The following is a 15,177-nucleotide window of genomic DNA, read 5'->3' on the forward strand; positions in this document are numbered from 1 at the left end:
CAGCCAAAACATCCTTTTTCTCAACAAATGTCTGAATCGCTGTTTTCTGTCTGTTTTTTTAAAGTTATTGCACTGTCAATATCTTGTACAACAGACGCGATAGCGACATCTAAACGTCAAGCTTCTCTAGCAACAAGCTTTTTGCTGTAAACAAAGTGAACTGAAACACGCTCAGGTCCCGCGAATAAATGGCCCCCTTGCTCATCTGTCCATCATTGTATCATTCTTGAATTTCCCCTTGGGGATCAATAAAGTATCTATCTATCTATCTATCTATCTATCTATCTATATATCTATCTATCTATCTATCTTAAGCCCGCCTGGACGATTTGATTGGTTGGTTGATCTTCATACGGACATAGAAGCTTGTCAATGGAGTAAGGCCAGACCGAATTTCCCGACCTTACCTTATGTTATGGGCGCGATTAATTTTGGGCTGGCTTTCAGGCTAATTCCTGTTGGTCATTTATCTTTATTTAATAAAGTATTACCCTATACAGGACTACAGATTACACCACTCTTTATCGTCCACTGTCAGTGCCACTTACTGTATGCTTAGTCCACAGTTTAAGCTTATTTTTTTCACTTCAGGGTCTGATTAAATATGGTCCATGTAAGCTGGGGTGACTTCGTCAAACTAGAAACCCTGACCATTTGCTTGTCTAGTTAGAGCAGCTGGTGGATCTTTATGTAAAGCGACAACCAGAGAGCAATTTGTTGGGAATATTAAAAATTGCTATAGTATTGCTGTAGTATCTGTGTAAGGGACGTTTAGTTTAGTTCAGTTTACTTTATTATGACCGCCGCGCAGCGAAGCGTCATATAGGTTTAGTCAGATTTATTTATTTATTTTCTTTTTCGCATGTCCAAATTTCCGTCAAGGATTCCCGGGACACTGAAAGACCGGGGTAGACGAAACTTGGTGGGCATGTAACCCCATATGGATAGCATGGAACCATCGTTTTTCGTTTTGATCTGTAGCCCCCCCCCCCCCGCTGGACTGCAGCCCCCGAAAGGAGGGTAGGGCAGACACAGTTTTCTGTGAATATCTCGAGAACCGTAAGGTTTAGGAGGACCATTTTTTTTGTATGTTGATCTCAAGGGGCCATGTCAACCCATTCCATAACCACTCATTTCATGTATAATGCCACCTAGTTAAACACAAAAAAGTAAAAATGAGGTGTTGTAATCGCAGGTATCTGTGACCTAACATAGTCAAAACTGCACGAAATTGGAAGTGTATGATCATTATGACACCCTCTGAATGCACGCCAAGTTTCGTGGAATTCCGTTAATGGGGGGCCACACAATAAATGAATTTATGTTACTATACACCAACTGGCCTGTAGGTGGCGGGAGACAGTTTTCTGAATATCTCGAGAACCGTGGGGCCTAGGAGGTCCACCTATTTTTGGATGTTGGTCTTAAGGGGGCATGTCAACCCATCCCATTACCACTTATTTCATGTATAGCGCCACCTAGTTAAAAATTAAAAGCAAAAATTAGGTGTTTTTCATCACAATATCTCTGGCTGACATGGTCAAAACTGCACGAAATTGAAAGTGTAGGATCATTATGACACCCTCCGAATGCATGCCAAGTTTTGTGAACTTTCGTTCATGGGGGGCCTTACAATTAAATAATTTATGTGTACATTTAGTGACCGTACACCAACAAGGTTTCCCGGGACACTGAAAGACCGGGGTACATGAAACTTGGTGGGCATGTAACCCCACATGGATAGCATGGAACTATCGTTTTTTGTTTTGATCTGTAGCCCCCGCTGTACTGGACCCACCGAAAGGAGGGTAGGGCAGACACAGTTTTCTGTGAATATCTTGAGAACCGTAGGGCCTAGGATGACCAATTTTTTCTGTATGTTTGCCTCCAGGGGTCATGTTAACCCATTCCATGTGCACACATGTGCATAAACAGATCCACACGCACACACATACATTCACAGTTATCATACGTATGACACATACTCACACAGTAGACATATGTACGCATGCATGCACATGCACAAACACACATACACAGGCAAACACACAAGCACACACACACACACACACACACACACACACACACACACACACATAAACATAAACATAAACATGTACACGCACACATGGACACAATTCAAGAATTTCTCAGAATTATGAACAGGCAAGATGGGGGTGGGGTTGTATAAAATGAATTTTACATGTGAAATCTATGAACTAATCATGTTTTGGTACTTGTTGTCTAGCAGATACCAGTGAGAATTGAGTGTGGATAATGCAATTTAGTGAGACAGTTAGAATCATATAGGCCTTTCAGCGTGATTTATTTTTGTGGAAAAAATGTGCTGGACTGGGCGGCGGTCATATTTTGTACCGCTCTGCGGTACATCTAGTTATGTTTATTTCTTTCAGGGACCATGTGCAAAATGCATTCATTACAAAAACGGGAAAAGATGTGCTGTACCAGATGACATACTAGCTCTTGTCTATCAACATCAATACTGTACACTGAGCTTTAGAAGGACTTATTACTCTGCACACTGAGCTTTAGAAGGACTTATTACTCTGCACACGGAGCTTTAGAAGGACTTATTACTCTGCACACGGAGCTTTAGAAGGACTTATTACTCTGCAATGTGTTTGAAGTTGTTCTGTGCCCACCTGAGTCTTTCCACCAGTGCTCTCCTGCACCATACTGCGGGACATAGACGTGCTGACTGCAAAGCACTGGAACATCCCTCCTATAGAGTTGCACAGACCCATCGCCAACAGCTCCTACAGACAGGAGAAACCATTTATGCTGAGGAAAAGGGGGAGTGAGAGATGTGGTTTAACCTCATAATAGCTGTGTCTCAGGTTCGGTTTGATTTCAGTGTCACTGCGTTGTGCTTTATCTACTGTTGTGATTGTGATATGGCTAGTCGGGGCTTTGTGAGACTGGCTGATTGGTTCAGAGGGACATGATGATAATCTATGTTGGATATGACACAGTGCTCGAACATGACACAGCCTGACCAACAGACACTGTGCTCGAACATGATACAGCCTGACCAACAGACACTGTGTCGGCTGGACTCCAGCCAGACTACGAATGAGATCTACTGATACTGAAGCAATATCCTGACCTGCACCAAAACATTATATGGCAGCATGATACAGATCAGTCACGTGGCCACATATTCACATCAAAGAGCCTCTTTTCTGCCTCTGTGCATCTTGGAGTTAGCGGAAGAGAGCTGTGCTGCTTTTGATTGCTATTTGCTGATTGATATAATTCTAGTCTGTTATCTGATTGCCCTGTTATTCTATATTGGTGTGTCTCAGTGTTCATGTTACCAAGCTGCTATTCCAACCCAAGGGTACCTCACCCAGATGTCATGTTACCTGACTGCTATTCCAACCCAAGGGTACCTCACCCAGATGTCATGTTACCTGACTGCTATTCCAACCCAAGGGTACCTCACCCAGATGTCATGTTACCTGACTGCTATTCCTACCCAAGGGTACCTCACCCAGATGTCATGTTACCTGACTGCTATTCCTACCCAAGGGTACCTCACCCAGATGTCATGTTACCTGACTGCCGCTTCCTCTGGTTACTATATGTAGTGAGGTGCCCGTTTCCATTCTCCTCTGTCAGTCAGTAGTACTCTGTGTATATTCTAGACACCCTGAGGGCTGCATGATGTGTGTGTGTGTGTGTGTGTGTGTGTGTGTGTGTGTGTATGTGTGTGTATGTATGTGTGTGTGTGTGTGTGTGTGGGGGTGTCACTGGGCAGCTGCCTGGCTACCTGGTTGCTGTCGATGGTGTAGCCATGCTTCAGGGCAAACATGGTTCCCAGGGAGGCAGTGAAACCGAAGCCAACCACAGCCAGAGCGAATGCTGGCAGCAGCAGGTCCTGAGAGAGGGACAGAGGTGGAAGAGAGGGAGCGGACAGACTGCAAAGAGAGAAAGAAAACGGAGGGATGGAATGGAGGGATGAAATGGAGGGATGAAATGTTGTTCCTGAATGTGTTTGCTCTTGTTAACACTCATTGGACCGTCTGACCACAACCCTGTGAATACACAGGATACTGACCCTGTGGGTACTGTCCCCACCACCTGAACTCTGTAATTTCCCAAGAGATCCAGCTGCCAAGACAAGATGGTGGCCAAAATGACCTTAAAAAAAAGGAAGCATTTATGTAGGTTAACATTTAAAGGTCACTCAGTGTGTGCTTGTGTGTGTGTGTGTGTGTGTGTGTGTGTGTGGGGGGTTAGTGTGGCGTAGTAGGGGGTAGTGTGTAGTGTAGTAGACTGAAGCTACCTGTAACGCAAACTAAGAAATATACCCTCTCCTTTAAAAAGTGATGGAAAATGTGTGTGTCAATGAATGCTTGTGTGTGTGTGTGTGTCTGTGTCTGTGTGTGTGTGTGTGTGTGCCTGTGTTCACTCACCAGTACTAGTTCCCATGGAATAGGCATGGGTAGGTGTTTTTTGAAGTAGCTGTTGAGCACCTTTCCCCCGACCAGAGTTACCATGGAAACAGCAGAGACAATTAACGCCCCAGGCGACGCGTTGTCCAATCCAGACAAAACATCTCCCATCATCTGATACGCAATCACACACAGACAGTCTTTGGACAGTCTGTCCAAAAATAAATTCACCATCTCAACAAAAATTACACACACACACACACACACACACACACATACACATACACACTTACCCAGAACACTGCGCAGACCCCTGCATGCCGGTCTATGGCGATGCCTGCCAGCAGAGGTAGCTGGTGGATGGTGACGTGGATGGCCGCTGCAGTGGTGTATCCCCCAACTAATGGCCGGGAGAGCCAGCGACACACACCCCCACAGTGCAGCACACTCAGCACCATCTGCACCAACACACACACACACACAGAACAGTGGCACACACACCATCTGCACCAACACACTCACACACAGAGCACTGACACACATCATCTGCACCAACACACACACACACACAGAGCAGTGGCACACACACCATCTGCACCAACACACACACACACACACACACACAGAGCAGCACACACAGCACCAACACACACACACATAGAGAGCACTGACACACAGCACACACAGCACCATCTGCACCAACACACACACACACACATACACACTCACAGAGCAGCACACACAGCACCAACACACACACACACATAGAGAGCACTGACACACAGCACACACAGCACCATCTGCACCAACACACACACACACAGAGCAGTGGCACACACACCATCTGCACCAACACACACACACACACACACACACACACACAGAGCAGTGGCACACACACCATCTGCACCAACACACACACACACAGAGCACTGACACACACACCATCTGCACCAACACACACACAGAGCAACACACACAGCACAATCTGCACGCGCACACACACACACACACACATCCTCTGCACCAACACACACACACACAGAGCAGTGGCACACACACCATCTGCACCAACACACACACACACACACACACACACACACACACACACACACACACACACACACACACACACACACACACACACACACACACACACACACACACAGAGCAGAGGCACACAGGCAGCCATAATGACACTAGAGGCGGATGGCTCTTAAAACCTCTTGTGACAACCCTCAGTAGCAGTGAAAGTAGCAATATAGTGGATGTCAGGGTGATAAGCCTATTACTTCTATCTTGTAAAGGAGTGGGTGATAAAAGGCTCTCACCTTGCTCTCCAGAGATCTGTTGTCCTAGCTGTGCAATCCATTAGGATTTGGTATGGCATGTGCATTCCTGCTCTGTCATATATTCCCTTTTATATAAATATTTATTTCAGCAAAAACGTTTGTGTTCATGTGACACTAGTTTGTCTTAGTGTCACATTGGCCATGACATTGCCTGATGGTAAGTTAAACTAGATGTACCGCATAGCGGTACAAAATATGACCGCCGCTCAGTCCTGTACATCCGTTCCGCGAAAATAAATCACTTCAATTTGTCTCCATATTTTACTCCATCCCCCACTCTTGAAACTTTTGTGTATGCTTGTTTGGCATGCCTGAGTGTGTGTGTGCAGCTGCACAGAAAGTAGCCTACTGGTGCTGAAAAGGTGAATAGATTGTAGAATAGCCAAAGAAGATGTAGCATTGTTATAAAACCATTAAAATCTCTAAACAATCACAAGTAGGGCAGTTCATCACAGTTCATCCATTGCAACTGGATTGATGAAAGGTCACTCACACCTGTAGGCTACATTGTATTTGGGAAAAGCAAAAGGTATCAGCATAATGCTATTTATTTATTTATTTATAAACAAAAAACATCTCTGTCAGTTCAGTGTAGTGGCCCCCGGGGACGAAACGAAATTTTTCCGTAAAAGTCTAGTGGGGCTACATACCCACCAAATTTCATGTGCCCCGGTGGTTCGGTGTCCCGGTATCGTTGACCAAAAATTCAGGAAGTAGATGATGGGGGAAAAAAAAAAAAAAAAAAAAAAACTTTGACAATCCTATATGGCTTCACGCTTAGCGGTCATCATAAAGATGAATTATATAATCAGTTATGTGATTGTGTACAGCACATGCATTTCATTGTGTTTATGTGGTGATGTATGATTTGGTGATGTTTATGTGATGATGTGTTTGGTGGTAGAAAGGGTAAAGAATGTAAGGCCTTCATGGAATGACCAAGTCAACTCTCTAAATGGATAAACCAAGTCTATGTTTGTCTTGCATGAGGATGTTGAAATCTTTTCATGTAAATGTTGATGTTTTGAAGATGTTTTTATGTCAGTGATTTGTAGTGTGGGGAACTATTGTTTACTGAGGGGGTACTGTTGGGGCAGTTGAGGGAAGGCTGTGACATGGCTGGACTGCTGCATAGCCTTTTAGGAATGTATTTATGAGAAGTATCGAGCATAGTGGTAGACTGAGGCAGGCCACCTGTAACCCAAACTAAGCTATTTTCCTTTAAAAACTCAGCAGAAAATGTGTGTGTGTGTGTGTGTGTATGAGTGTGAGTATATACCTGTATGAGTCCACACATGATGGTGAGCTGAGCTGCCGCACTCACTCTGGCCATGTCAGCGTCACTCTCACTTGCATCCCCCCTGTTGCCTAGCAACTTCAGATCACCCAGCACTGTCCCAATCATGATGGCAAGAATGGAAAATGTACCTAAAGAACACGTCCATATTAGGACAACTAATGACAGATCACACATCTAAAGCAGCCTTGTGTCTGTCTAACACCAGTGTAACAACGTTGGTGAAGTGGTGTAGTCCACTATTTAGCACCTTTAAAGGTGCTCTAAGCAATGCTGAGTAACGACATTTCTGTTGACTTTCAAACAAAACAGAGAGCTAGCTCGCTACTTCCTCCCCCTCCCTCCCGTGCTGCTCCCATGCAATTGAAACTCACCTAAATGTGCATCTATTCTGTGATTTGCTGGAAGAGTTTGTTATGTTTTTATAGGCTAGGTTTGCCCAGGTTGTTTTTGTTGCCGTTTTTGGAGCCTGGGCTGTCCACAGAGATCGCGTTTTTTTACAGTGTATTCAGGACACAGGTTAGGTGATATTTGCAGTAAGTGACATAAAATGTTTTAGCCTAAAAAACGCGTGGCATCGCTTAGAGCACCTTTAAGTGTTGTGCTGTACAGTGTAGCTCACCCACTGAGATGTGTTTGGATGTCCCGAAGATGAAGTAGAGGAGGATGGGGTAGAAAGAGGAGTAGAGGCCAAACACCGGGGGCACAGCGGCCAGCATGGCATTGGCCAACCCTGAGGGGCAGAGGAGACCGAGAGATGAGAGGCAGGACACACACGGACGGCCATCATGAGTTTGTGAATGTTGAGCTGAAGGATGGTTATCGCTGGTGGGGGGTCTGACCCTGGGGCAGGTGCATGATGCCCACACTGATGCCTGAGACGAGGTCTCCGATGGCATTCTGTCTGAGGGAGTAACGAGGCAGCCACGACAACACAGGAACACAGGAGAAGAAGCAGCTCTTCAGCCGGGGACCAGAACACCTACACACACACATGCACACACACACACACACACACGCACACACACACACACACAGAGACACACACAACCACACACACCACACACTGTAAGAACAAATTCCAACAATAAAAAAGGCTGATAAGAGACACACTAGAGTAATCACTGTTGTTTGAGAGGCGTCCAACCACACTCACCATCGCTCTGACCTCAACTTGTCCAAAACTGACCAGGACTCCTTCCTGACCCGCCGCCCCAGTATATCCAACTGTGCTTCATTCAGACTGAGGGTCAAAGGCTCAGCAATGTCACCCTGGCAAAGGCTGCTCGAGTCCATCTGTGGAGTCTGCTAAAGCAGAGCAAATGCAGCACACTTCTTATGTCACACTACTACAGTAAAGACTGGGATCAGAGGCTAAAGTGCCTCCGACTGACTGAGCTTTATGACATTATTGTGAAATGTCCAGACAGACTAGGAATCAAATGTGCAGCTAAGATTATGAAAGGTCCCTCCAGTGTTTTATTATGCCTTGTCATGGTGAAGTATGGGTATAGCTCATAGTCCTACTAATACACATGCTCCCCTCATTCAAAATCAAAAGACATACCCAACCAACCCCCCTCCCTCTTTCACACACACACACACACACAGCCCCCTGTTGAATGCTTCATTGTGGTTCTTTTGGTTTGAGGGGCCCAGCGACACAAAAACCAACTAACCCAATATTGCCTCTACTCAGTGTTGAACTATAGCCAAACAAGGACAAGCAGAGCCAGCAGCTACTTGCTTTTCAGAAGTCTAATACTCCCACCATGAAGAACGCCTAAAAACTAGTGTGTAGGCATGATTCAAACACAGTCAGTCCTTCCACTTTCCCAGAGTTCCCAGGCTTACATAAGGCAGTCCAGTGTGAGATTCTGGAGCCATACCAAACGGCCTGGCCGTGGTCCAACCCACAGGCAGCGGCCAGCAGGGAGGGTCAGTCTCTTCAGCTCAGACTCTAGTTCACCAGCCCGACCTTGGTTTTACACTCTAATAAAAGTGTTCTTTGCCCTACTGTTGTTCTCATACTCAGTGGGAGATGAACAACATGCACATTCCTCTAATGCAGCACTGATGCAAACAGAGATTGACATTCCTCTGATAATAGAATGTTTCTATTTCAGATCCCCTTGCAAATCCCTCTCAGCCAGTCCTGCACGGGTCCATTTTTTAGACTCGCCCCCGCCCGCACCAGATCCGACCCGTCACCTGTGGTGATATTAAAATTAAATCCGCACCCGCCCGGACCAGTTAATATTTTGCCCGTTACCCGACCCGTGCCCGCGATAAATCACACACAAGCTAAAATCATTCAAATGAATGTGCTTTATTTCTTTTTTCGCACAAATGAAGCACGTAGGCCTAAAGGGCTACATTTTGCGTCAGGGATAAACCTTACAACAACCACACATAGGCCTAGCCCAAACCTTGCTGCATCAGAACATTATTCTACATAAAATGGACCTGTTAATGAAACAAAGAGAACAAGAAAAAAACAACCTGAGCTGCCACTAGCCAACTTTACATTGACTTCATCCATTAGCCTACTCTCTTGCGCTCCAACTACGACGGTTATATTGTTTAATGTTTTCACACATAGATCAAACAAATAATTCAAAAGTCGCAGTACTGATGTGATGGGTCAAGTGTCGTATCGTTGACTAAAACACATATTTGCGATGTGGTAATGGTAATTTAGATATACAAATATTTCACATATTTTTTAATTATGTTTTATTTCTATACTGTTTTGGTTCTCATCGTATCCGCCCGCAAGGAGTTCTTTTCCCGCCCGCATACCCGCCCGTAGGCTACATTTTAGGGACGTCATAATTTACCCGTTTTAGCTACTTTTCTGCGGGTACCCGCGGATACCCGACCCGTTGCAGGACTCTGCCCTCAGCTACATGCCAATATTACAAGCGTGCGCGATGGCAACACGATGTGCATCTCCAACATGCCAGACGCCCTGGGGCTAATGCTAAGGAAAGAGCAGCAGCTCACAAGACGCGCATGAGGGTGTTTTCATATTATGATATATATTATGATGACGTAACGCTCTAATTGGTTTTATTGTTTTTCTGGACGCGAGGACCAAACCAACACCCCCTCGCCTATCCTCTACCACGTGTGTGGCTGTTATCAGCACGTACTCAATCATTACCTACTTCCTCTCGGCCCTGCCTGATCTCTCTTATCAGCCTTATCACAATATCTTGTTGCACGTGAGCCACCCATTTCATAACATAAGTTAGAACACTATGTGTGCTTCCATTCTCACACACCCATTAATGGAATCATTAGCTCCTTAAAATGGTCTATTATTAGTATTACAGGTGCCCATGTGGTGCCAATAAAATGCCACTCCTCTGTACAGTATTACACACCCTCACCCACCTTCTGACCCCACCTTCTGACCTGAGTCAGCACATTAGATGATTCATTTCTTCCTGATAGGAACTTCCCCATTTTAAACTAACCTCTATGAGTAGACTCAACCCCTAACAGAAAGACAGCCACCTTGTGCTACGTATGACAGGGAGGATGTGCTTAGTGCTTTATTGCTATAGTATAAAATGGTTCACATATTTGACTTCATACTACAAACTTAACAATGTAAGAGTTGCACACTAACTTTAATATCAAACTTCAGGTTATATGGCTTGAACTTGCTGATTGCATCTTACACAGTGACAACAGCTTGACCTTTCTCTCGGTGGAGCCCAATCTGGAAACTTGAAGTACCAAGGACAGAAGTGAGCGGGCAGCTGTGGGAAAAAAACTCAAAAGCAAATAGTCTGGCAGCAGAGTGAATGAGTGAGTGAGGTTAAAGAGTATAATCAACAGAGAAATCCGTGCTATTTTCCTAACCAAGCTCTAATCACACGAATGCATGTCGCAATTATCTTCCCAGGCTCACAAAACCAAAAGTACCACAGAAGATACGTAGTACTTTATACAGTGTAAGTCTGAAGTGCTATTTCTCAGAGAAACGAGATACAGTGTCTTTGTTCCGCCTAGACGAAAAACACTGGGCTGTGAACAAAAACACTCTGGGCTCCACTCCAGCCATTACAGAATGAGAGTTCTGTAGTGATGGGGTGCTGCCGTCCATCCCGAGACTCAAGAGGATATAATAACCACAGCAGACCAGCTCTCTCCACAAGGCCTGCGATCAAAGGCCAAGCACACATCAAAGCTGCTATCAGTTTGTAGCACAGTCTGTCAGCACATGTAGAGCCAGGTATGTGTGTGTGTGTGTGTGTGTGTGTGTGTGAGAGAGAGAGAGAGTGTGTGTGTGAGAGAGAGAGAGTGTGTGTGTGTGTGTGTGTGTGAGAGAGAGAGTGTGTGTGTGTGTGTGTGTGAGTGTGTGTGAGAGAGAGAGAGAGTGTTTGTGTGTGTGTGTGAGAGAGAGAGTGTGTGTGTGTGTGAGAGAGTGTGTGTGTGTGTGTGTGAGAGAGAGAGAGTGTGAGAGAGTGAGAGAGAGAGAGAGAGAGAGAGAGAGAGAGAGAGTGTGTGTGTGTGTGTGTGTGTGTGTGTGTGTGTGTGTGTGTGTGTGAGAGAGAGTGTGAGTGAAAGAGACAGAGGACAGAAAAGAAAGGTGAAGCAGTGAAAGTTCTCTTTCTTACCTTAAGAAGAGCCTCCTCTGGACACTGTTTTTTAAGGTCACTTAATACAAGAACCCCACCCACAACCCCATCACCCACTCCCTGGTCACCTGACTGAGTCACAGACCAATACAAATTTAACCCACCAGCTTCTTTTTTTAACCCAAGTCGAGCAGATTAAAAAAAGAAGCTGGTGGGTTAAAATTACATTACTTGGAGTTTAAGTGCAGAAAGGTTTCGCACGCAAGGCAGGTACAAATAAATAAAAACACATAATTACTGTATCTTTCCATTTGAGATGGAAATGTTTTGCTTCCATGCAACACAACAGACTTTTGTCTAAACCATTTTCTTGGTCTACGGCAGTTTATTCAAGTGATTTATTCTAGGTTTGGGTTTGTGAAAAGCAGTATAATATCTGGATAAATGGTTCCTCGTGTTGATTTAAAGTACACATTTAAGTCCACACGATCCATAATAAATAAAAAAAAAAACCTAAAATGCACAGATGATGTCCATCAATGTAAACAAAAGTAGTATGAGATAACAATCTCCTCGCTCTGCTGTTGTTTATGACCACTGTAATAGACTAGTAAGTTAATAACGAGGCTGATGAGATGTTACTCAAACGTTATTTGCACACTTGTTAGTCCATGCTCTTTACAGGATCATTGCAAGGGAGCTTGTGGAGTGCTTGAGTGCATGCTCACAGGAACTGTTCCTGAGCTCTGATTCATCTCCTGCTGGTGTGGGCTTCCTATGTTGTCCTGCCATCTGTTGTGACTTAGAACTAAGAACAGCGGATGGTCAGAACCAGTGTTGACATGGTGCTGGTCACCTTAACCTTCACCTTTTTGAGGTTGCTAGGTTACGGGGACGCTGGCGAGACACGCCGCTCCATCATGTTTTTGTTTGTTTTTATGTAATGTTCTGTTATTTTTTGTATTTATTTGTCAAGATAAATGTTTTCACCTTTTATTTACGTTACTTTCGATAGTTTTGTGTTATTCTTGGTCCTTTTTTCTGGCTGATAACTAACGTTAGTTTCTATTCGACTGGGCTGATGAGCTTGCCTTGACTAGAAGCTAGCCGTCCCTCTTCCATCTGACGCTGCACATCCTCTGTCTGGACTCGTCTGGACGGAAAGATTGCTCAGGGCAATGGGCCTACTCTGGCAGAGATCTGCAGCAGCCACGACCACCGAAGCTGCGGCTGACCTGCGAGCTGCCATAACGCAACATTAACGATAGCCTCTGACGCTGGGTGCCTGCAGTCTGGATTGAGTGCTGACGTGGGGAGCTCTGATGGCGACGTCGGGAGAAGCAACAAACGTCTTGCTAAAGCCATCAAGCTGCTGATCAGCAGGAAGATCGCCCATCATGACTTCAGACTGTTGTTCTTCTGGTGCTCTGCTCTCCAGACTGCCAGTAGTGCTAAAGAGTTGGTCAGTGAAAGATCTTTGTTGGTCTTGCATTGGCAGTTTCACGCGGGTCATCATTGCCCTTGGACCTTTTCAGCCGTTTGGAAATTGGACTAATTTTAATATGATTATTATTATTATTTTATTTATTTATTTTCAATTTTCTGTGTTGTCTGTCTTGTATGTCTTAGTGTCACGGGAATGCTGGCGACCACGCCGCTCCGTCCGGCATCTTTTGAATGTAGAGCGCTTTGGGTTAAATGTTAAATGCGCTATACTAAATAAAACGGACTTGACTTGACTTAAATGTAACAGTGATGAGTAGGACTCCAGCGTGTCCAGGACTCAGTAGTGTCAGTAGTGGACCTGGCGCAGCAGCAGCGTGAGGTCCTTGAGGCGCTTGGCGTGTGGGGCCGGAGGGTCAGTAGTGGACCTGGCGCAGCAGCAGCGTGAGGTCCTTGAGGCGCTCGGCATGTGGGGGCGGAGGGTCAGTAGTGGACCTGGCGCAGCAGCAGTGTGAGGTCCTTGAGGCGCTCGGCATGTGGGGGCGGAGGGTCAGTAGTGGACCTGGCGCAGCAGCAGTGTGAGGTCCTTGAGGCGCTCGGCGCGGCAGCGGGCCGACTGGTGCAGCGGGAGCTCGAAGAAGGAGAAGGTGAAGCTGCGCGTGAAGCTCAGGTTGGACACGGGCCTCAGCGGGGGCAGACGCGGGGGACGAGGGGGGCGGCGGGGCGGCAGGGGCCGGCGACGGAGACGACCGCTGCGTCCGCTCTGCGTCGTCGTGACGACGGGCTGGGACGGGTGGGAGGCGGGAGGGGCAGCGGACGGGGGTGGGGCAGGCGGGGGAGGGGGAGGTGGACGAGGACGAGGCGGCGGGGGGCGAGGGATGCTGGTGAAGGACGAGTCCGAGAGGGAGGGGCCTTCCCAGGGGGCCATGCTGTCGGGCAGTGCAGTGGACGGCTGGGTGTGCAGAGCGCCGCGCTTCCGCTTCATGTGTGGAGACGGCCGCTGCAGAGATGAGAGGACTGGTCTCACCACACACACACACACACACACACACACACACACACACACACACACACACACACACACACGCACGCACACACACACACACAGGAATAAAACAAATGAGAGGAATTTGCAATCCATGATATGTTACAGTGTGAAGCAATGAAATTCTCCATATGCAGCACAACAGCAGGTTTTAGGATTCAGTTCATGCAGTAAGTTGGTCCAGCTAGTCATGCAGTAGGTTGGTCCAGCTGGTCAAGTGTATTTTCAGCATCAGGACTTTGTGCATAGCTCTGCAGACGCAGCAGGCTACTGGTGTTAGGTGTCTTTGTATTGACAGGTGGAACAAAGCTATATGAAAACAACCTCTTCAGCCTGAGAGGGCCATACATGAGAACCCATGCATGCATACTCACACGCACGCACGCACACGCACACGCACACACACACAAGCAGTATTAGATTTTTAGATAAGGATTGATCTTCAGCTGATACCATCAGCGTAATACGCTTCTCCAGCTGCAGATCGTTCCGTCCAGAACCATTCGACTCACTGCCACATATACTAGGCAACTGACAAAACAGTAGTGTGCTAATAAACCATATACTAGGCAACTGACAAAACAGTAGTGTGCTAATAGTGTGCTAATATCAGTGTGCTAATAAACATGGCACATTCAAAGTCATGGGAGACTACATGTTTACTGTTAAGGTTATTCAAAAATGCAGTTCTTTGAAGGAGATTTCAAGAGGTTCAACTTTAAGAATTGCTGGCTCGTGGATAATGACCACGCCTTTTTCATCGGCTATGGAGCTGAGCACAAACGGTCTTCCCAGATTGCATATGTAGTTAGAGCAGGGTGACCATGATCCAGTTTTTTACCTAAATGCCTGTGGTCATTTTATGATGTTTCATGATAGTCAGTGTATGTGTGTTTGTGTAACAGTTGAGAAAGGTCTGAGACTGAACCTACCTGTTGCCTTGTGTCCAGAAGAGCCAATTAATGGAAGCTTGTCACGTGACATTTTTGGAGCAGTGGTCTGTGAGGGACCAGGGTCAGGGCATGCAAAG

General features: G+C 46.0%; 1 protein-coding gene across 4 annotated transcripts in view; it reads right to left on the bottom strand.

Moving 5' to 3' along the window:
• The window catches only part of LOC125293746 (solute carrier family 26 member 6), a 13,894-nt gene extending 5,473 nt beyond the window's left edge, over positions 1 to 8,421 (bottom strand). For 3 of the 4 annotated variants that reach the window (XM_048241845.1, XM_048241843.1, XM_048241841.1), the window contains exons 1-9: positions 8,224 to 8,421; positions 7,910 to 8,049; positions 7,690 to 7,800; positions 7,050 to 7,198; positions 4,712 to 4,876; positions 4,440 to 4,592; positions 4,082 to 4,164; positions 3,794 to 3,941; positions 2,664 to 2,777 (exon numbers count right to left, since the gene is read on the bottom strand). In XM_048241845.1, the coding sequence (XP_048097802.1) occupies positions 2,664 to 2,777; positions 3,794 to 3,941; positions 4,082 to 4,164; positions 4,440 to 4,592; positions 4,712 to 4,876; positions 7,050 to 7,198; positions 7,690 to 7,800; positions 7,910 to 8,049; positions 8,224 to 8,363 (1,203 nt within the window). In that variant the 5' untranslated portion in view covers positions 8,364 to 8,421. The remainder of the gene's footprint in view (positions 1 to 2,663; positions 2,778 to 3,793; positions 3,942 to 4,081; positions 4,165 to 4,439; positions 4,593 to 4,711; positions 4,877 to 7,049; positions 7,199 to 7,689; positions 7,801 to 7,909; positions 8,050 to 8,223) is intronic. The other variant, XM_048241844.1, reaches the window with a different exon arrangement.
• Positions 8,422 to 15,177: the final 6,756 nt, after the last annotated feature.

This window comes from Alosa alosa, chromosome 4, assembly GCF_017589495.1.
Source record: "Alosa alosa isolate M-15738 ecotype Scorff River chromosome 4, AALO_Geno_1.1, whole genome shotgun sequence".
In the NCBI taxonomy this organism is placed as follows: domain Eukaryota; kingdom Metazoa; phylum Chordata; class Actinopteri; order Clupeiformes; family Clupeidae; genus Alosa; species Alosa alosa.